The sequence below is a fragment of the Lineus longissimus genome, chromosome 13 (genome assembly GCF_910592395.1).
Source record: "Lineus longissimus chromosome 13, tnLinLong1.2, whole genome shotgun sequence".
Taxonomy (NCBI): domain Eukaryota; kingdom Metazoa; phylum Nemertea; class Pilidiophora; order Heteronemertea; family Lineidae; genus Lineus; species Lineus longissimus.
The window spans coordinates 2,598,679-2,619,732 of NC_088320.1; the positions used below are offsets into that span (position 1 = coordinate 2,598,679).

The window sequence follows — 21,054 nt, forward strand, 5'->3', positions numbered from 1 at the left end:
TCCACCTTCTCGTCAACACGGTGCAAGAGATGAGACAGTCACAGCCAGACCGACTCGGCCCTGGCAGCTCCACCTTCTCGTCAACACGGTGCAAGAGATGAGACAGTCACAGTCAGACCAAATCGACCAAGGCAGCTCCACCTTCTCGCCAACACGGCGCAAGAGGTGAAACAGTCACAGTCAGACCGACTCGGCCCTGGTAGCTCCACTGTCTCGCCAACACCGTGCAAGAGATGAGACAGTCACAGCCAGATCAAATCGACCAACGCCGCTCCACCTTCTCGCCATTACGGCGAAAGAGACGAGACAGTCACAGCCAGACCGACTCGGTCCTGGCAGCTCCACCGTCTCCCCAACATTGTGCAAGAGATGGTCACAGCCAGACCAAATCGGCCTTAGCAGCTTCACACATTGAGAGAGATGAGACAGTCACAGCCAGACCGAATTGGGTCTGAAAGCGCCACTGTCTTGCCAATACGGCGAGAGAGACGAGACCGTCACAACCTGATTGAATCGGCCCTGGCAGCTCTCTACCGTCCTGTCAACACGGTGGAAGAGATGAGACATTCACAACCAGTCCGGATCGGCCCTGGCAGATCCATCGTCTCCCCAACACTGAAAACGATCCAGTTTATAGCCAGACCGAATCACACCTGTCTGCTACACTGTCTTGTTAACACATTGACAGAGAGATGAGACATTCACAGCCAGGCCGTTTCGCACCTGACGGCTTTACCGTCTTGCCAACACATTTAGAGAGATGAGACAGTCACACCATGCAGACCGTATCAAACCTGGTCGCTCTACAGTCTTACCAACTGTTGGAGAGTGATGAGACAGTTACAGCCAGATCGTATCGAACCTGGCTGCGCCGTCTTTTTACAACCGTCTTGTCGATACTGTGAGAAAGGTAGGACAGCCAGATGGTTACGGACCTGGCTGCTCCACTGTCTTATAAACACAGTGAGAGAGTTGAGACAGTCACAGCCTGATCGAATCGGGCCTGGTAGCTCCATAATCTTATTAAGAGATTGCACGAGACGAGACGGTTACTGCCAGACCGTATCAAACCTGGCTGATCTACTGTCTTATCATCATGGTGAGAGAGATGAGACAGTCACAGCCAGATCGAATCAGGCCTGGCAGCTCCTCTGTCTTGTGATCACAATGATAGAGGGTAGACAGTCACAGCTGGTTGTGACTGTCCCCTCTCTATCACCGTGTTGATAGGACGGTGGAGCCGCCAGGGCCGAGTCGGTCTGGCTGTGACTGTCTCATCCCGTACGCTGTGTTGGCGAGACGGTGGAGCTGCCAGGGCCTATTCGGTCTGCTAGCGGTGATTGTCTCCTCTCTCTCACCGAGTTGACAAGACAGTTGAGCAGCCAGGGTTCGATACGGCCTGGCTGTAACGGTCTTATCGATCTCTCAATGGCAAGAATGGCAATGACTGTCTCATCTCTTGCACCGTGTTGACGAGAAGGTGGAGCTGCCTTGGTCGATTTGGTCTGGCTGTGACTGTCTCATCACTTGCGCGGTGTTGGCGAGAAGGTGGAGCTGCCTTGGTCGATTTTGTCTGGCTGTGACTGTCTCATCACTTGCGCGGTGTTGGCGAGAAGGTGGAGCTGCCTTGGTCGATTTGGTCTGGCTGTGACTGTCTCATCACTTGCGCGGTGTTGGCGAGAAGGTGGAGCTGCCTTGGTCGATTTTGTCTGGCTGTGACTGTCTCATCTCTTGCGCGGTGTTGGCGAGAAGGTGGAGCTGCCTTGGTCGATTTGGTCTGGCTTTGACTGTCTCATCTCTTGCGCGGTGTTGGCGAGAAGGTGGAGCTGCCTTGGCCGAGGCGGCCTGGCTGTGACTGTCTCATCTCTTGCACCGTGTTGACGAGAAGGTGGAGCTGCCTTGGTCGATTTGGTCTGGCTTTGACTGTCTCATCTCTTGCGCGGTGTTGGCGAGAAGGTGGAGCTGCCTTGGCCGAGGCGGTCTGGCTGTGACTGTCTCATCTCTTGCACCGTGTTGACGAGAAGGTGGAGCTGCCAGGCCCGATTTGGTCTGGCTTTGACTGTCTCATCTCTTGCGCCGTGTTGGTAAGACAGCAGAGCTGCCTTGGTCGATTTGGTCTGGCTGTGACTGTCTCATCTCTTGCGCCGTGTTGACGAGAAGGTGGAGCTGCCAGGCCCGATTTGGTCTGGCTTTGACTGTCTCATCTCTTGCGCCGTGTTGGTAAGACAGCAGAGCTGCCTTGGCCGATTTGGTCTGGCTGTGACTGTCTCATCACTTGCACGGCCGATTTTGTCTGGCTGTGACTGTCTCATCTCTTGCGCCGTGTTGGTAAGACAGCAGAGCTGCCTTGGTCGATTTGGTCTGGCTGTGACTGTCTCATCACTTGCACGGTGTTGACGAGAAGGTGGAGCTGCCTTGGCCGATTTTGTCTGGCTGTGACTGTCTCATCTCTTGCGCCGTGTTGACGAGAAGGTGGAGCTGCCTTGGTCGATTTGGTCTGGCTGTGACTGTCTCATCACTTGCACGGTGTTGGCGAAACGGTGGAGCAGCCAGGTCTGATACGGCGCCTGGCTGTAACTGTCTCATCTCTTCAAATCTTTTGGCAAGAGAGTGTAGCAGCCTGGTCCGATACGATCTATCTGATAAGGTCTGACTGTGACTGTCTCATCACTCGCACCGAGTTGTCAAGACAGTGGAGCTGCCAGGCCGTATTCGGTCTGGCTATGACTGTCTCTTCTCTCTAACCGTGATTACAAGATGGTGGAGCTCACTGTCAAGGCCGATACGGTCTGGCTGTGACTGTCTTCTCAGCACTCTCTCTCTCTCACCGTGTTAGCGAGACAGTGGAGCTGCCAGGCCTGATTCTGTCTGGCGCTGACTGTCTCATCTCTCTCACCGTGTTGATAAGACGGTAGAGCGGCCAGGGCCGAGTCAGTCTGGCTGCGACTATCTCATCTCTTGCGCTGCGTTGGCGAGACGTTGGAGCCGCCAGGGTCGAGTCGGCCTGGCTGTAACGGTCTTATCGATCTCTCAATGGCAAGAAGGTGGAGCTGCCAGGACAGATCCTGTCTGGCTGTGACTGTCTCCTCTTTCTCACTGTGTTGACAAGACATTGGAGAAGCCGGGTTCGATTCGGTCTGGCTGTGACTGTCTCCTGTTAAGCTTTCTCACCGCGTTGATTAACGGTGGAGCGATGCTAGGGCCGATGAGATCTGGTTATGGCTGTATAATCTCCCTGAATATGTTGGCAAGACAGTGTAGCAGTTTAGCAGCCTGGTTCTATACGATCAGACTGTGGCTGTCACATCTCTCCCAATATGTCAGCAAGACGGTAAATCGGCCAGGTTTGAGAAGGTCTGGCGTGGCAGTGGAGCTGCCAGGTTCGATTCGATCTGGCGGTGACTGTCTCATCTCGCTCACTGTGTTGACAAAAGACTGGAGCAGACAGGTCCAACTCGATGTGGCTGTGACTGTCTTATCTCTCTCAATGCATTAGCAAGATTGTGGAGCTGCCAGGGCCGATTCGGACTGGCTGTGACTTTATCAGGGTGTTGGAAAGACAGTGGAGAGGCCAGGTCCAATTGGATCTTGTTGTAACAGTTTCATATCTCTGAATGGTGGAGCTCCCAGTCTTATTTGATCTTGCTGTGACTGTCTGATCTCTCTCAATGTGTTGGCATCAAGTGGGAATTGTACCTCACAGGGAGATGTGACCTCACCCAGACCAAAGAGGGCCTGACTACCACGACATCTGATGCTCAGCAAGTTGAGGGACCTTTTACCTGGCAGCAACCAGTTGGGCCGGAGAACATACGATAACAAAGATGACAATTGGTTCCATTATCTTTAATAGCTAAAATCATAGAATATTGCATCTTTACCTTTATCATAAATGCTTTATCAAAAGATTGGAGTGTGTTTCCATAGTACACTTTCCATAATAGTACAACTACAATATATTTCCATACATGGTGTAAATTAACAACCATAAACCGACAGATATGAAAGCCCTTTGGTTAACCCGTGCAACAAGATTTGTTCTAAAGTGTCCATTACTATGAATACAGAGCTCTGAGGTTCCAAAAGCTACTGACAATTAGTCCTGGAGTTGAGGTAAGGATACCTCAGAGAGACAAATATATGGACCATGACAGTCAACTCTACTCAAACACACCCCCTGCAGCAATCGACAAGATGTCAAACTGAATTTCTGTCAGCCGAGATCTTGAAAACGACATCCGAAGCCTTAAGATCACAATCGATTCAAGTGACTTTGGAAACTTTGCATCAGTTCTCGAGACTCTCCTCAGGATTCGTATAGTTAATGTCTTTGTAATCTGGCAGTGTGAATGGCAGGTGTTTTGTTCGACGGTCAATAGAGGGCCATAGCTTATTGAACACAAATTCGGAGCCTTTTTTAGAGAAGTGAAGACCATCGCCCATGAACTTTGGCCAGTCCTGAAAGAGACAAAGACAATGGGTTATGTTGGCTTAATAGTGGCCAATCGAATCTGCCAACAGGCACAGATGGTCGCGTACCTTTCCTGGGCTCATATGGTGGTAGGTTTTACACCAGAAAATCAATGAGATGAAGCCTCTCACGAGATCTGTTCCATTGTCGTGCTTGCGTTGGGGTCCGTTAGCTTGCTAGTTAGCTTGTTCTACTTGACGATGTAATGCGTCATCAACTGATGTCTTTGTCACACAGTTTGCAGGTTTATACATGCTCTCACTCATTTGAGAGCTATGATTTTATGAATCTACTTTCTTTGTCTTAGACACCGAGGCACAAGGGATTGCGGTTTACATCAGACCCCTACACAAAGAGCCAATTACACCTATTCCCTCCAAGACACAAGTAGTTCCAAAGAAACAGATTTAGATCTACTTTTCTAACTTACATCAACTTTCATCATGAGCGTGAAGAGGTCGATAACCTCGACACCAGTTTCCTCTGCAACACTGCAACACGTCTCAGCATACAGTTTCGTTTCAGTCTGGGACTTGCTCATATTGCGATCTGAAATTGTAGAAGGCGTTATCGGAAGATCAAATAAGATGGTTGCATAACTGAAATTGAACTAATCAAGAGGTCATGATGGAACTGCAACATGACCTGAACTGGGTACTGTGAGGAAATGTAACTCCAAAAAGTGTTACATGGACATGACATGCCCACTCAGCGTGAATGTCATCTGTTTTCATCTACAGATGAGCACAAAGTATTTGGGCAATGTGGCAGGCTCTGTCCTGGAACCACAGCAGCTGATGTTTTTTTTAATTTCTCACCGTTTTCCTTACAGTACTCAGTATACTTCTCCTCATCACAGGGTGGTGGTGCCATCAGGATGATTTTTTCTCGCTCTACACCAACAGACTGAAATGATGGCATAATAATCTATTACTTTCGATCATGCAATAACTTTTAAGATACATGACCATGTTATAGGCACACAGAAATCAGATTCTGAAAGAATTCACTTTGTTACTTGTAGTGTAGGGTGTCACAGCAAGGTTGCCACAAGGCTTATACCCTTATGTTTTCAGGCAGAAATTATTTGAGGAGCACACAAAATTTACCTGAAAGAATTTCACGATTTCGATCAGGTTCTCTCTGTATTCAGCTATGGGAACGTGTTGCGTGGGATTCATGTCCTTGACGACTGAATCATTGGCTCCAAGAAGGATGGTAGCACAGACGATGTTCTTCGCAAGGTCTTTGTTGAGGAGACGCGGCAGGACCATGCGGCACCAGCGTGTGTTGTAGCCGGAAAGCCCACGGTTTATCACGTCACATCTCCTGAAAGACGAAAGATTGCCAAATAATAACGTCCATTCAAAAACACTGATCTACTGAATCTTGCCAATGGTTACACTACAGCTGCAATTGTGCCGACTTCAAACCTCATACTTTGATCATTTAGAAGTTTGGGTGAGACATGATATAAAGTCATGGAGTGCAATTTTACATGCATACAATTACACTGCATCTACCTATATTAGATTGGAAAATTGTTGCCCCTTCCTGTTTTGCTCAACAAAATGACTTCACCCACCTGATGAGCTGGTCTGACAACTGACACACCCAACCTCCATCTTCAGTGTACCCCCGCTGCAATGGAAAATGACAAGCACATCAAAATTAGTCACCTAGAACAGCTTGGCACAACCAAATGTTATTGTCTGGTGTCATGGTCAGTCCCGGTGCTTCTCGGTTCCATCTGCCATTTTCTAGCAAGGCAATTCTTTGGTGTCGTGATGTGATAACCATCAGCCTACCTGCATCAGCGAATCTCCAAAACAATAGACTTCTGGCCAGGGAACAAGTGGCATGCTTTCACTGCTTGAAGTTGACATTTTCAAAGATTTGGTTGGACTGAAAGATGCGAGAAAAACTGTAGAATTTAGGAAACTGTAATGACATACATCATAATCTGTCTGAAAAAAACCCGCACTTTTTCACAGGGGGACATTTTCTACTATTACACCAGCCTTGCACTTCCGGGTTCACTAAAACCAACACGACGTGAAACCGGGAGACCATTACGGATTGATTGCTGTATGAAGAGAAACTGTTACTACTAAGATATTAGCATATACCTACTTCAACCTGGAACAATAAATGCTTATTTTGTTTTTTGTGCATAAAATCGGATAGAAAATTCGAAATACACACGTGGAAGATGATAGCATATTTGTAAACAGTCGCAGACACATTCCACATCGGACGTGATTGTGGCCCGATGGCTGTCTCCAAAAAGGGGACTCGTCACATACGTTCTGGGTTGTTTTCTACAAAGGTTTTTACCTGGGAGCACTAGCCTTTGCCATCACCCCACTTACCGAACCGGCATCAACATACGCGGCTGGCTTTGGTGGCAGTAAAGGCCATGCAAGACGAATCGAAGATTTGAAAAGCTGAAAATCGTATACTTACTAACTTGGATCTTAGTCCCATACATGATAATGACAGGACGACGCCACAAAAAATGGAGGAGCACAACCATCAACCGAAAGCGTACCATATTCTCCGAACCATAGTTTGGCAATTACATAGAGGCCTGTTCAAATTGGTGTGGATCGATCGGACGCGATTGTGCTAAATTCTTAGTGCTGCGTCTCATCCGGCGTGACTCATAATACGCACCCTTTCGCCTGGGAAATTTCGGATAACAACGTTTTGACTGCACCAAACATGTTTACAGTTTACCGATGGAAAAAACTCATACAATTTGAAACGACGTAGGCTTAAAGAATCGTGCATCTTCTCTAATTAACTGTATATATTAGAGCATCTAAAAGAAAACAATAAATTACAAAAATTTTACATTATAAACAGCGCTTTTTTCTTCGCTTTACTTTTAACTTATTTTGGCAAAATAAGATTTGTAATTATTTTCTTAGATGTTGGCGGATCGGATCTACAGGTATATTGCTACAGTCCATTTATATCTTGGTTCCGTTGAGGTATCTCCAAATATTGTCCGCTTGTCATGACTGAGTCTACCGTGTCCTATGACCCTGAAACACACCTTGAAAGTCTACTGAGTTTCTCCTTGATTGTTCAATAATACCTGATATTTTGACGTGGGCGATAAGTTCCCCACAGAACGTGCTTGTCTTCACTTGACAATTTGGCCTTGACCCAGTGTCACATGACTCAATGGCACATGACCTCGTCCTTGACATAATCTCCGCCATTTTAATATTCATATTCATATGACCTTGCCCTCAAGCCTCAAAATCGGATCCTTTTCTACTCTTTCTTTTCTCCATTTTCTCACGTTTAATCTCGTCCGGCGTGCGCAAGTCTACCTTAAATTCAAATCGTCCGCCGCCGAGCTTCCCAGCATACAGCTGAAAAGCTTTGGCAACGGACAGGGTCAGTTTCCTCGCGGTGGCGGCAGAGTCACAAACATAAGCGTGACACTCGACCTTCTGAGTGTTTGACGTTACCTCCGTCACGTTGATAAACGCGAAAATTTTGTAATATTTAGTGTCCTGCACGGCATATGAGATAAACTCCACGGGCATGACATGGGGCTCAAAGTCTCTGGACGTCGTCTTAGGGTGTAGCGTCGCCTGGACACCCTTTCCCCAGACGGTCAACTGCACAAGCGGAAGATCCTTTTTCTTGTCGGATTCCGTCACCCGCCTCACCAGGGTATCCACTGGTTTACGGATATGTTTGAGCCCCTGGACACCAGATGTTGGCAGACAGCCCAAATACTTGGTCACAAACTGCTGTGGGAGGCTGTCCACGCGAATTTGTGAGAGATCAGTATCGGGAATTGATAAAGGAACCATCTCGCCTTTGCTCAACTTCCTCTGGAGGTATTTAAACGGATTTTTCGTGATGGATTTTTTCCTTGTCGGTTTCGGTTCCGGGTGGGAAGCAAATTTATCTTTTATAGGTTCTAACTGCCCCGTCGCTGTGTCCTCCATCCAAACATTGTCCAACCCACTCAGATCTGATGTGACACTTTTCTGTTCACTTTGTTCCGAACTCAAGCTAGCCGTGTCCGCACGGTTGCCCTCACTGCCATCGACACTGGCGCCCTCTCTTGACGAACACTCACTTCCCTGATTTGATTGGTCTAAATTTTCGATATCTTCCGTGGGGGTCAAGGTCGAAAGGTCAAGGCCAGCGATAACGTCTTCCACGTCGCGGTCAGCTGACCATTCATACTCTGCCTCTGGTGGCTCCATCTGCGTCTGGTCGGCCATTTTCTGTAGAAATAGAACGAGAAATGTTGGGGGTAAAATAACAGGCATGACATGTGCATGGAGAGAAACAATTACATGTATTGCAAGGTTAGCTCTTGTCAGTGACTGCATAGAAAGGTTGAGAAAAGACATGACATAAAGTTGACCAACGCCCCGGCGTTCTTTGGGGGGGGGGGGTCCTATCAAACCTGTGGTCCGTCTCGAATGAAAACAGCCTACCGCAAAGGTAGTATCTGTCAAATTGATCCTCAAGAGATCTGGCTGAAGTAAATGCCTTCTTTGGATGGAAATTGAAGAGTACCAACCTTTTTAAAGACGTCCTGTCCGATTATCTCAAGACAGTCACAACCATGATAAAGATCCCCAAGAATGTACTGAAGGACACTCCACACACATTCTTATGTCTCGAATAGGCCTCGGTACATCATTCATAAATGGATTCATAACTATATATGGATTTGGGCCATTGAAACCAGTTCTCAATCGCAGAAGACCAAATAGACTATGTCAAAAATGCGATATAATCATATTTACAAAGACTAGGCCCTATTGTATTGGCGGAGCTTCAGGCGTACGGGAGGACAAAAAGGGCATGGCGAAAATAGGTCACCCGAAATGAGCATATGCGGACACTGGGATTCTTTCATTGGATTGCCATCAGAATTGACTTCAGACATCTCAATGACATTTTCATTCAGATGACACACAAACTTACTGTGACTGGTTGGTTGAAAAGGTCACGACTTTGGGTCTAAAGGGAAAACACTTTCTCAGGATCTTTGGCGGTTCAGAGATGATCACCTAGAATAGGCTATGAGGTCCATAATCGTCACACACCGGGACCTTTTCATGGAAGTGATGGAATCGATGGATTAATAAGCGCACTTCGAAAATAAGCGCGTGGTCGTTTAAATTCAATTTAAAGGACCAATAGCTTTAAAATTATCAAATACACATGTACATGTACTAGGTTTCAAGTCAGGCGACGGATGGTCGTGGTCTTTTTTCTTGTTTATCATCAATAATTCATCTTCAAATGATAGTTGGTGATTCAGATGTATACGGTGGTAATCGATGTCTGACTGTCTTACAGATGGAAATGGGAAATGCAGTAGGCCAGGACCTGTCTATGATGAGTTTCTACCGGGAATTTTTCGTTTTCCTGGCAGTAATATGAAACGGGAACACTGGTTGAAAACGTTTGCAAAATACTGATTTAAACGTGCAGTTAAAACCATAATGGGAATACAATGTACTATAGCAGTCACGAAGTGTTTCATCGATAATTTCGGGACTGTAGCCATTGTGGATGGAGTTGCTAATGCGCTTCTAGTTATTTTGTATTGATTTTACTTTGGCTTTAAGGCGCGAACTGACATTGACGAGAGCAGCCAAGTACATTTCATTGTTATACATGCGAATAGGTACGATATATGTACCTATGTGTTTATATATCAAATTCAAAATGAAATCAAGGTGAGATATATATACATAGTTAGTAATCGTGCTCTTGGTCGTTAATCTTTCGTTTACTCCTAGTTTCAGCTGTTGGTAATATTTACATGTATACAGGACGGAAATTTTAACACGACGAGGTACAAAGAGGGCCTCCTAACCATAAGACAAATCAACTTACCTCATTACCAATCTAAAACTAGAACAGGTCGATCCCGGGAGGTATTCTCAACTATTTACATTTCATTTTAATCCTGGTATATACTGCATGTTTCGCATACTTCAGCTATTCAACTCCCTGTTTGTGTTGCCGCCCTCACCCTAGCAACGGGTCGTCAATCAATTACTCCGTGTATTTCACCAATTACTTATTTATGCCGCGCGTGATTCAGCATCACCTATCTTTTTGAAAGGACAACATGAGCGCTGAGCACAAAGATATGCTGGTTTTCATGTAAAAGGCTTCCGTCAACTGCAATAAAATGCACTGGAATGGAACGTAACCGTAGGCTCACTTAAATTCCTCGGCCATGACCAAACCAGCCAGGGGATACCAATAACAATCAGCATTTCATGTGGACATCAAGTTTCTATCAAACTTGGCAGCTGCATTCAATTTAACCTCTTGCAGATCCAGAGGCAAGAGTAGGGCATTACCACTTGCCCTTGATGCAAGGGGCATGAAAAAGTTACCTGAACAGAGAACCCTGTACACAATCATTTGAACAGATATTCCTCTTTATTACTCATATGACCACAGTTACATTGTTCAAAAGACCATTCTCTTTTCTACAAAGACAATTTGACAGAAATGAAAAACTTTACTACTTCATGTAGTAAGCAGCAGTAGTTAGGGGTCCAATACACATAGATTTCCAGCCCATGTCAATTTCATCAACAAAATACTTTGTATTGTATTGGGCCGTTAACTACTACTACTGCCATGTTTTGCAATAGAGTCCCTCATTCAGACAACTATTGAACTAGAAAACCACTGATTTAAAATCCCCAGCATGCTTTTCAAAAAGACACTAGTGACCTCAGCATATCAGTGTGACCCGCTTCCTGCCCATTTTTTCTGCATCTTGCCCTTTCAAACACCTCAAAATGCATTTCTCTTTGGCTACCTGCCGTCAGTCAGAAACTTGCCCATTTCCACAAAGCTCAATTAGTACCCTGCCCTTTTAATTTCTGGAAGATACATTTGACCCTGTAAGCGTTATGCCTGAGCATTTGATTTTTCTAAAACAAGAAGAGAAGGACCAGCACTGTATCATAGTTAACCTGCATTACAAAGCTAATTCATCAACAAAAACATGTACCAGTATTTACAAAATTCACTAAAAACAAGAGACATTTTATGAGTGTTAAATGCCAAAATAAACCCGAGGGACTCAAACACAAACAAATCATGCATGATTATCCTCCGATAGTAGTATGGGCCCATTTAATAAGTACGCACTGCAGAGGGGAGGGGGGGGGGGGTTCTAGGAATTTTGGGAACTTTGGGAAAATTGCATACACCTGTACATTTGACCTGTACATTTTGTTTTTGTTTTTAAATGCTACCGATAATCGCAAAGTGATTCAGCGACATAGCGGCCAGAAGCTTTTGTCGGCACCGATTGTTAGTTGGCTTTTACCCAGGTTTTAAGTATCCTAGCCTGTCCACACAACCCCAACCCCCTCCACAAACTCAGGTAATCTAGATGACCATATGCTGGCAGTAATCCGTATCACTATTTTCAAATGCCTTGAAAGATATCAGAACAAGGATGTATCCAATTTTCATAGCAAATCTTGCAGCAGCGATTTTTTTACGTTTTAGGTTCAAGACACCGGTAGAAATAATCCAATATGATTAAAATCACAGAAATTTCTTAACAAAATAATATTCAAAGACACTTTTAACACATTCACTGCCAAGCTACAAGTACTGGTATACCAGGAGGTCCGACAACAACCTTGTATTATACAACAACAAGGTAAAAAACTGAAAGGCATTTCGTAATTTACCAGAACAAAAATTGCCGAATTTTTCATTATTCTAAGAAATGTTTGCAAATTGCAAAATTGAGAGGCGCAAAAATGTTGTGGATTACAGTATCACATTTTGCCATACCTTATTAACCAAAACAAAATCTACATGAATCAAAACACATTATTACACACCAATTTAAAAACAATTGTATTTTAAACCAACAGTCGGCCAACAAAACATTGCATCAGTTCAGGTTGTTGACCACAAATCATACAGTTTAATTAGTATTAAAGGGAGATTATAGGCAGAAGCCTGGTGTACCAGATTGAGTGTCTCAATGTCAGGACCCATTTGCAGTAACATTGGTGTTGAGTCTTAACCCTACAATTGAAAGTGTGATTTACTGAAGGAGTTAACCCTCTAATGCCGATTGAGCATCTGGGCACAACTCGCAACCACCTCTGTTCGAGATTGTCTGGATAATGTTTTCATCCGAAAGTCAAACCAGGCCACCAATTATCACACCTATCTCCTGTCCCCCTTTAACCACAGTCAGCTCTGATAAGCTATATTTATCCTATCTGTGGTTAAATGGCCCATCTTTACGCAGTAGTTCAATGGCCCATTTTGGATGGCACATTCAGAAACCCTGAAACTATAGCAGTTGAGCACCCCAAGTGGCACAATAACAAACTATCAATGACGTCGTATCGTTGGCTTAATGATGTCATGGGAGCCTCGTAGTGACGCCGATGTATGGTACTGGCGGGGATGCGTGTGAGGGTAGTGGAGGACTGTGTGCAGACCAGTCGTGTGCGCTGGGTTACTCCAGTCTCCGACCGGGATGCTGTGTTGATATTGTCTGAATGACGTCTTGTTGTAGATGGGAAGCAGTTCACACGCTTCGCCGGGAAAAACCTGAAGACAAATGGAAGGTTTTGCTGATAATAAATCAATAGTAATTAATGTCTTGCAAATCTGACAACCTTTTGGAAAGCTTGTGAAAGTTTGCCGAGTTGGCTGCTCCTTGCTTGGAATGAATTATCCCATTTAGACAAGTGAAAATGAAATGTTGGTGTCTTGGCCTCTCCTAGCCCGGTATAAGCTATCTGATTTAGACAATCAAAGCAAAGGTTTGCTGTGTTGGCTTCAGTTTCACTGGTGAGAGCTTAATAAGCATGTTTCTTTGATGTGGGTGGGGTGGGGAGGAGGGATCTCACCTTGAGATAAATGATGGCATCTGTGCCATGACCCTCCATTGAGCTGAGGATCAGATCACCCTGGAAATACTTGGCGTAAAGTCTTGAGAGCGGTAAACCATAGCCATAGCCAGCCTGAAATAACAAGTTGATCAACTATAACATTCTTTTGAAAGAGATCCTTCCCAAAAGCTCTTGGCATCCTGGTGTTTTCCATAATTCTGATAATGTGAAGTTGCTATCTGGCACACTGAAAAAAACATTCCGCACTCAGTTGGAAATATGATTACTCACCAGTGGTGCTGAAGTAGACCCTGATGATTCCGGTTGAGGAGCTGTGGAGTACATGTAGTTAAACAGCAGATCGATGTGATTCCTGGGAATACCACCACCTTGGTCTGTCATCTGAAATAAGAGAGAAAGTCTCATTACTAAGCCTAACCCCTATTTCTTTGAGGATACGTAATACCTACCCAACTCTAAGCATAGGCCCTCGCTTTTATCTGATAATTTCAGTTGGTAATCTGGCTCATATAAAGAAAGAATGCAATGAGCACAAAAAATCAAGTTGCCCTGGATGGGATTCGAACAACAGATCTTTGTATTACCAGTGAGTTCACTGCTCCACCGCTGAGCTATCATGGTTCCCAGGCTTACTGCACTGTGCGACACCATTATAAGAGCACAGTTTTGTATTAATTACCTTGATAGTAACGTCCTCCTTGCCTTTACAAATCATCACTTTGATAACGGGATAGTCATCGCTGGCAGTGCCATGGTATTCCACAACGGCTCGCATGGCATTCTTGAACAACTCAAACAGCATGTGATAGAGATGGGAGGGCACATACACCATCTGGATCGGATTCTTGGATTCTAATGCTAAAACAGGACACAAAGAAATTAGATCATGGCTTGAGGTCTGTAGCCAGCTTTTTGGTCATTTGGGAAATACAACTATTTTGTCCATTGTCAGCCTGAAAAACAGTCAAAATCCCCATTTTCTGGTGACCTTTGTCGAGGCATGGGCCATAAGCCCTCTGTCACCTGTGTATCAAGGCATAAAACAGGTGTTGCACTCAATGTTATAAGTATTTTGTTATCACCATCCCACCATGTCCATGTCCTTAATGCCACCAATTGTTCAGTGAACTTGGAAATTCAATGGAGAACACTGTATAACACATATAAATGCCTGAGTATTAGTACTTGACATGCATCGAGTCACAATACAAACCAGAAGAATAACGAAGTTTGGGGCTAAATAGAAAGAGAACTGAGAAAATTTGAGAAATGGATAAACAATGGGCACATAGACTATAGAGTAAATTTGATAAGGAGGAAAAGGGAACTTGAATACTAGAATGACAACTTCGGGCACAGTAAACAAACCGATGTATGATGGTTGCTGCACAAGCTGATATACAAAGCTGCTTTACTAATATAATGAATACACTGCAAACATCTAACACAAATTTGACAGACAGTTGGCATGGTAATCCGAATGGCATGCCAATGGGGTACTGGCTGTGGCAACGACTGTCACTGGGGTAATGCATTATTGTGATTGAGACGTGATGTCAACTTTGTCACAGATTTGACCTCATTTTGGCGGATACTCAAGTGAAAGTCAGTGCTGCCAGTCCGGATGCCAGCACCCCTATTGAGAAACAACAGATCAACTACCTCCATCCGGTCTCCCTGTGGGGCTGGCTGTCAAAAAATAGATACTGAATTTTCAAGAAGTGTACCTTGGTCCTTTGTTCGAATTTATCAGGTATATTTGTAATTGTCAAATATCGTCAAACAATTTTGATAATGTTTAGATACCGGTAGGTGTTGGGAAGGAAAAGGAACTGTTAATGAAATCAAGCATGAATATATCATGTACTTATTCACTTCCACTCAAAAGAGAGGAAATTTCTCTGAAGCTGAAGAGTGTCTTTGTTCATGTCTCTGTGATGGACTTACCATTGTGAAACTGAATGTCGACTTTAGGCGAAGTCAGATAGTACTGGTCGCATAGGAACTGGGCATTCTCATAGGCATCTGAAACAGGAGAGGAAACCCTATTAACAAGTGAGAAACAAAGATTGTCGTAATCCTGAATCCATCCATAGATGCCAAGTTCCGCTCTAGACCAAGAGATGGCAGCAGTGTATGCTGGAGCTAGTCATAACAGCCAAGGTCAAGGCTGATCACCAGTCAAGGCCACAGTGATAACCAGACCAGCATACTTGTTAGCCCGGCCTGTGCACTGGCAGGATGGGTAAAAACAGACTGTCCTGTCCAATTAGGAGAGGATATGAGCAAATGACTCTTAGTCCTGGCCATGGTGTAGTGTAATTGTCTATTATATAAGTAGCAGTAATGGCTTGTAGCAGTACTAGTAGCACAGTACAGTACTACTCTTAATTAGTAAAACATGCCGAGTCTAGTGTATGGCTGGTATTGGTGCAGGTCTATTGAGGGCACATTACCACATTCAGCACAGTATCTGACATAGATCAACGCCATGGGATGGCCGCGTTTGTTAAAACTGCTCACCTTGTACAACAGCTAAAACGTCACAGTTAGGGTCTATACAGCCTATATGCCTGGGATGGTTGTTCAGATTGGCACCAAATATTAACGCTGAAAAATAACATGATTTTCTGAAATAATGTATGTGAAAACCTCAGATGCAAAAGCTGCTAAAGCCATTTTGGAAAAAAAGAGGTACAGTTTGAAGCTTGAAACTTGCCCCTAGACCCTTTAAAATTTTGAATTCGTCAACTTAAAGACTGTTACTGGACTCCTGAGATTTCGTTAATCAAAGTCAGAAGTGCTTGGCCTGATTTCGATTCATCTGTGGTATTCAGTACTTGACATATTCTAACCTGGCAATCGTGAATCCAAGGCCAAAGTCCACAAAGCAAAGATGACACAGACCCATAGATGCCCTCATTTTTAAGTTCACAACATCGGCTTGATGCCAATGTTCACAACATAATTTTAACGATCAGGTTCATTTATTATTTGATTTGATTTCTTTTTTTGGTTCAAGATCAAATCAGTGTACTGAATGAACTGATCCGATGACAATACCTTTCTGTTTTCTCTTTCCAAGACCAAGGTTTTGAAGATTATACACAGGTTGCTGGCCAGCCATGGCACTTATGTGACCTTGCAGTGAAAGGCTTAAAAGAATAATCAACATAACGGGTACTTACTGTGTTGGTTGATTAACATTCGTATACTAACTCGGCTCATGTAGAATCTGTCTAAGAAGTACTGGATTTGATTTTCCACATTATGATCTCGGCCAAAGCTGTCCCTCATCTCTATAACACCCTGCAAGTAGAGACCAACAATCAAGAGTAGGTCACAAATTGAAATCTGTTTTAAAACAGGTTAGGAATAAGCACACAAAAATGTCAATAGCATCCCGCGAAGTTACTATTTATAGCTCACAAGGTCATTTGCATAAGATATTGATGACGTTTTAGTCACAGTCGGACATCGACACTTATTTCTACGCATTTGAGCTTATTTCAAAGTCAATTATCTTTGACCCTGCATTGTTTTTAGCATGAATGATACCATAGAGTCAGAGAGAGAAATATTCAGAACAATTATGTAGTATTTCCAACACTCGGACATGTGCCAGATTGAATCCAACTGCCCTAGTTAGAAAGCCTGAAGCCATTACGAAACCGCATGTTTGTCCGACATTGCCTGTCATTCAGCGTTGGGGAAATAGAGGGCAGCAGCTGCAGTGACGTCATCTTCGCGGAATGCTATACTACAGCTTAACTCACTTGACTCACCTGAGCCATGGTTTCCACAACATTAACATGGCGGTTACGTATCGTTGACAATTTTTCACAGAATCTGAAATATGATCAAACAGATTTTTGATTAAATTGACAATAGACAAAATAATAATCAATTAGCAACTGATCGCCATGTAGAAATGAAAGAGATCAACATGTAGTGGCTCAACATTGTAAATTGTTGCCACATGTGGTTGTATCACAGGTATGCATTTGGTGAGATTCCATTAAAATTTTCGCAAAGTGCTCTTTGACTCTTTTTAATTTCATATTAATTCTTATTTGAATCATCCTAAACTCACTCAGTTAAAATAGAACCATCCCCAGCATCAGCTCGTTCATATTCCAAGATCTCCCGAAAACTTTGTAAATACCTGCAAGTGCAAATAGAAACTTCAAGCTGTATTTTTATGTATAAATCTCCAGTTGTGAGGAAAATCAAACACAAATTGATCACCCTTATGACGGCCTTCTGACAGGGCGCCCAGGCAAGTACAAGGAGTAAGAAGATTACCTCAACCTTCAGCTGCCACGAACTGGTAGCTTACACCTTCGACATTATGTTAGATAGACCTGCTGAGTTAACCCTGTTGAGCAATGGCATTCAAGAGAGTCGGGTGAAGAACATGAAGTTCTCCTGCATAGTCTGTCCTGAGAGATGCCGATGGGGAATTTGAAGAATTACATTCGGCCTACTGATGATCTGGCAACACTAACAGGTAGCATGTATTCCAGGCCACATTTTCTAACAGCCTACTGTAGCTAGACAAATCTGTTTAGAGTAATGCAGCCTCACAGTGGCACAATGCCATGCTTAAATATTCAAATCTTGATCTGCCTTCAACATGATAGATGAAGTGTCCCTGAAGATGTACTGTCTGTGAGAACTGCAAAGACGGCCTGCAGTAAACCGCAGGCTTTGAGGATAAGATGGTTTTGATGTTCTGAACGCAGAAGAAGAAGAAAACAGCTCAGTCGTTCTTGACTTGTATTTTAGTCATGAGGAACTTACCAGCTCTCTACCAGTTGTACCGATGGCATACTGAGAAGACTGTCTGGCAGCAAGTGGATCTCTTTCATGATATTTGCCAGCCGGACCGGTAGCTCTTTGCGCAGGAAGATGAACGATGTCTTCTCGCAGGCATTTTTGGTCCCTGAAAGAGGCTAATCTATATGGGCGGATCTATACGTAGTCTGTCTCATCATAGGCCACGCAGTGATAACAATTACCAAGCCAGGGCTGCTCAATCCAGGCTGCAATGTGGTCTGGGTCCTGGAGCAGGGCAGGACCATCAGTTCAGAGTGACAGCCAGACAAGGGCTGAGGGTACAAAGTTCTGCAGAACTTGTTGAAGGTCGAGCCTCGCACCCTTTCGATCCAGATTTGATTTTGAGGAGGGCGCCCCTCACCTAGATTAGTAGCCGATTGTTCCGCAGAATGATGTACAACTTAAGGTGGCAGCACCGAGGATGGACGACGATCGCAGGCATACCAATCATCTCCTACATCCTCTGTGCTGCAATCTTCCGTCGTTGCGAGACAATCATTCAGACGTAAATCCCGTCATGTCAGTCTGACGTAAACTTTATATTTTAATGACTAAAATCTTTAATCAGTGAGTAGGCTAGGCCTAGGCCTAAATGTTGCACTTTGCAGGTCGACCATTTTCCTAAGGTCATATTCAGGTCTCCTTCCTTTTTGTATTTAACATTATAAATGTGTATCAGCCTGTGCTGCATCTGCATGGGTTGATGATGTTGCTGTATTATACCATGTTATGTTGTATTTTTATGACTTGCATTGCAACACAAGAGTGCATGCACATAGTGTAGTGCATTGGATTGTTGACATTCACATTGGTCGATTGGAAAATCATCATCGATTTTGATCGCAACTTACCGAAATCAATAAACTGTTTCATGGTCAAGGACGACGGGTGAAATTGGGAATAATAATCCAGCAATTGTGCTGCATTCTGCAGAAGTCGCCGCGTTAACCGCATCTTCGTTTAGATTGTCAAATTCCTTCAATAATTTAGAGAGCAAAGCCCAAGTATCCCATTGCAAAAAGCACTATAGCATGTATAGTGTAAAATGTACACAATACACACATTGCAACGTTGTTGTCGAAATGACGTCATGGAATATTTTTTATGCCACCTATGTTTAGAGTGGGGAACTGATTATTACCGCCAAAATGGCGCGCAAGCAGTCATTCGCCCGTGTCGCCGCTTGGCGGGGCGGGGGGGCGAGGTTTTTTTTACAGGTAGGTTCGTACCATTCACCTATTCGTATTACTTGCATTGACAGCCAATCAGAGCTCAGTAACTTCGCCTGACGTCATCAAGTAAGAAACGCACGTGTAAGTCAGTAAACAGATGAGCGATGCACATTGACAAATGGTGCGAGTTCGAATCTCGGAAGGACCCAAAAAATTATGCACTTTTTGTTTTTATTGCATTTTTTTCATTTACTTAATTATTTTAATGTAGCTTTGATTGGCTGTCAATTTACACAATGGTACGAACCTACCTGTAAAAAAAACTCGCGGGCGGAGGGCACGATTTTAAAATTCTGGAAGGAAAGGACACTTATTCCGATAGAGGTTTAAATCGAGGAATAAAGGTGCGATTGACGATCCATTCTCCCCTGACGTCATCCGCAAACCAACGTAGACTGCCTAGTGTTCTAGGAAGTCAGCCCAGCCGCCAATAAAAACAGTTAGGAGTTGCAGCAAGTAAGCTGCTAATTCTAAGAAAGACATGACGTGTTTAACAAGGTGGAACGGAATGACTTGCTGGAATTCGCATATTAGATTTACCGCCAATCAATTGAATTATCAAGTGGACGCCGCTAATTTGGTGTGTTATCCGGCATTCGACGAGCCTCGTGGGAGGTCGTAAAATTACCATACGAATTGCGCAACAACAATTATTTACAAACTTTCATTTTGTCAGCTGGATTCATTCATGATCCCCGCAAACGAGAGATTTTTTGTTGCAGCGACTTGCGTTAATCATCGCATAAGACAAACATATCTCGTATCTCTCGTTTGCGGGGGATGACCCCTGTGTAGCTACGCCTGCCCTAGGCGACTCAAGCCTTAAAAGGGTGGTTTTCATTTTGAATCGACACCAACTGTTCATCATTCCTATATCATGCTAGCGGGCTGATGCCCACTTTGTTGACAAATGTTTTACACCGCTGCATCGCTGTATGGTTTTACAAATATGACATTCGTCGACAAAGAATCGCACTAACGATAATTGACTGGTCAACAAAATGAAATAACCTCCCACTGACCAATCATGCAGCGGTCAATGGAATCCAGTAGCCCCCCCCCCCGGCGTCAGCGTCTGACTATATGGCCACCATATCCGTCGATATTTTTTCTTTTTTCTTGGTTTGAGATTTGACAATAGAATGGTTTAGCGACCATACGCGAACGAGAGCGTTGTGAGGCCAATCACCTCTATTGTTATAACAGTGGTACGGAGAGGTTCTTTGATATATAAGCTGTGAAAATCTATAGACCCCTGTCCATTTCGTCATCCTGATCGTCCTTCATCTACATTGTGAGGAACGAGGCCGGTCTACTGTGTCCGGAGTGTATAGACCCGCGATTCGGATCCATCCCCGTCCCGCCTTAACCGGTAGTGACCTGAACGGGATGGGGGATGGGGCCGGTACAATGTTAGCATTGAACTTTGCATCCCTGATCAGTGATTATATGACACACGGGACCACTGCACACTCATTGCGCTAGCTAGCGAAATATCCCGAACCGCTGTCCAGAATGGTAATTATACTGATTGGATTTTGTCAGATTGACTTTACTGAAAGCTTGTCAAATATTTGGTTTGCGTTTGGACATATGG

At 44.2% G+C, this 21,054-nt stretch overlaps 3 protein-coding genes across 5 annotated transcripts; all 3 read right to left on the minus strand.

Annotated features, from left to right (window-relative positions):
• Positions 1 to 3,840: 3,840 nt before the first annotated feature.
• Positions 3,841 to 7,165, minus strand: LOC135498137 (isoamyl acetate-hydrolyzing esterase 1 homolog). Its single transcript, XM_064788314.1, has 7 exons — positions 6,605 to 7,165; positions 6,280 to 6,376; positions 6,057 to 6,112; positions 5,581 to 5,800; positions 5,290 to 5,377; positions 4,902 to 5,020; positions 3,841 to 4,458 (listed from the first exon to the last, which is right to left on the minus strand). The coding sequence occupies exons 1-7, from the start codon at positions 6,715 to 6,717 to the stop codon at positions 4,288 to 4,290; spliced, it is 864 nt and encodes a 287-aa protein (XP_064644384.1). The 5' UTR covers positions 6,718 to 7,165; the 3' UTR covers positions 3,841 to 4,287.
• A 96-nt stretch (positions 7,166 to 7,261) lies between these two features.
• Positions 7,262 to 10,450, minus strand: LOC135498136 (uncharacterized). Of its 2 annotated transcripts, none has more exons than XM_064788313.1 (2): positions 10,364 to 10,450; positions 7,262 to 8,730 (listed from the first exon to the last, which is right to left on the minus strand). In XM_064788313.1, the coding sequence occupies exon 2, from the start codon at positions 8,725 to 8,727 to the stop codon at positions 7,732 to 7,734; it is 996 nt and encodes a 331-aa protein (XP_064644383.1). In that variant the 5' UTR covers positions 8,728 to 8,730; positions 10,364 to 10,450; the 3' UTR covers positions 7,262 to 7,731. The 2 variants fall into 2 exon arrangements, with proteins under 2 accessions (XP_064644383.1, XP_064644381.1); XM_064788311.1 differs by lacking the exon at positions 10,364 to 10,450 and adding an exon at positions 9,033 to 9,154.
• A 452-nt stretch (positions 10,451 to 10,902) lies between these two features.
• On the minus strand, positions 10,903 to 19,289 carry LOC135497868 (pyruvate dehydrogenase (acetyl-transferring) kinase, mitochondrial-like). Of its 2 annotated transcripts, XM_064787847.1 has the most exons (12): positions 19,077 to 19,289; positions 18,190 to 18,331; positions 17,480 to 17,551; positions 17,172 to 17,235; positions 16,575 to 16,695; positions 15,910 to 15,996; positions 15,334 to 15,411; positions 15,049 to 15,075; positions 14,066 to 14,244; positions 13,657 to 13,767; positions 13,384 to 13,497; positions 10,903 to 13,081 (listed from the first exon to the last, which is right to left on the minus strand). In XM_064787847.1, exons 1-12 carry the CDS (start codon positions 19,177 to 19,179, stop codon positions 12,860 to 12,862), a joined length of 1,320 nt encoding a protein of 439 aa, XP_064643917.1. In that variant the 5' UTR covers positions 19,180 to 19,289; the 3' UTR covers positions 10,903 to 12,859. The 2 variants fall into 2 exon arrangements, with proteins under 2 accessions (XP_064643917.1, XP_064643918.1); XM_064787848.1 differs by lacking the exon at positions 15,049 to 15,075 and having other exon boundaries at positions 19,077 to 19,287.
• Between the last annotated feature and the right edge of the window lie 1,765 nt (positions 19,290 to 21,054).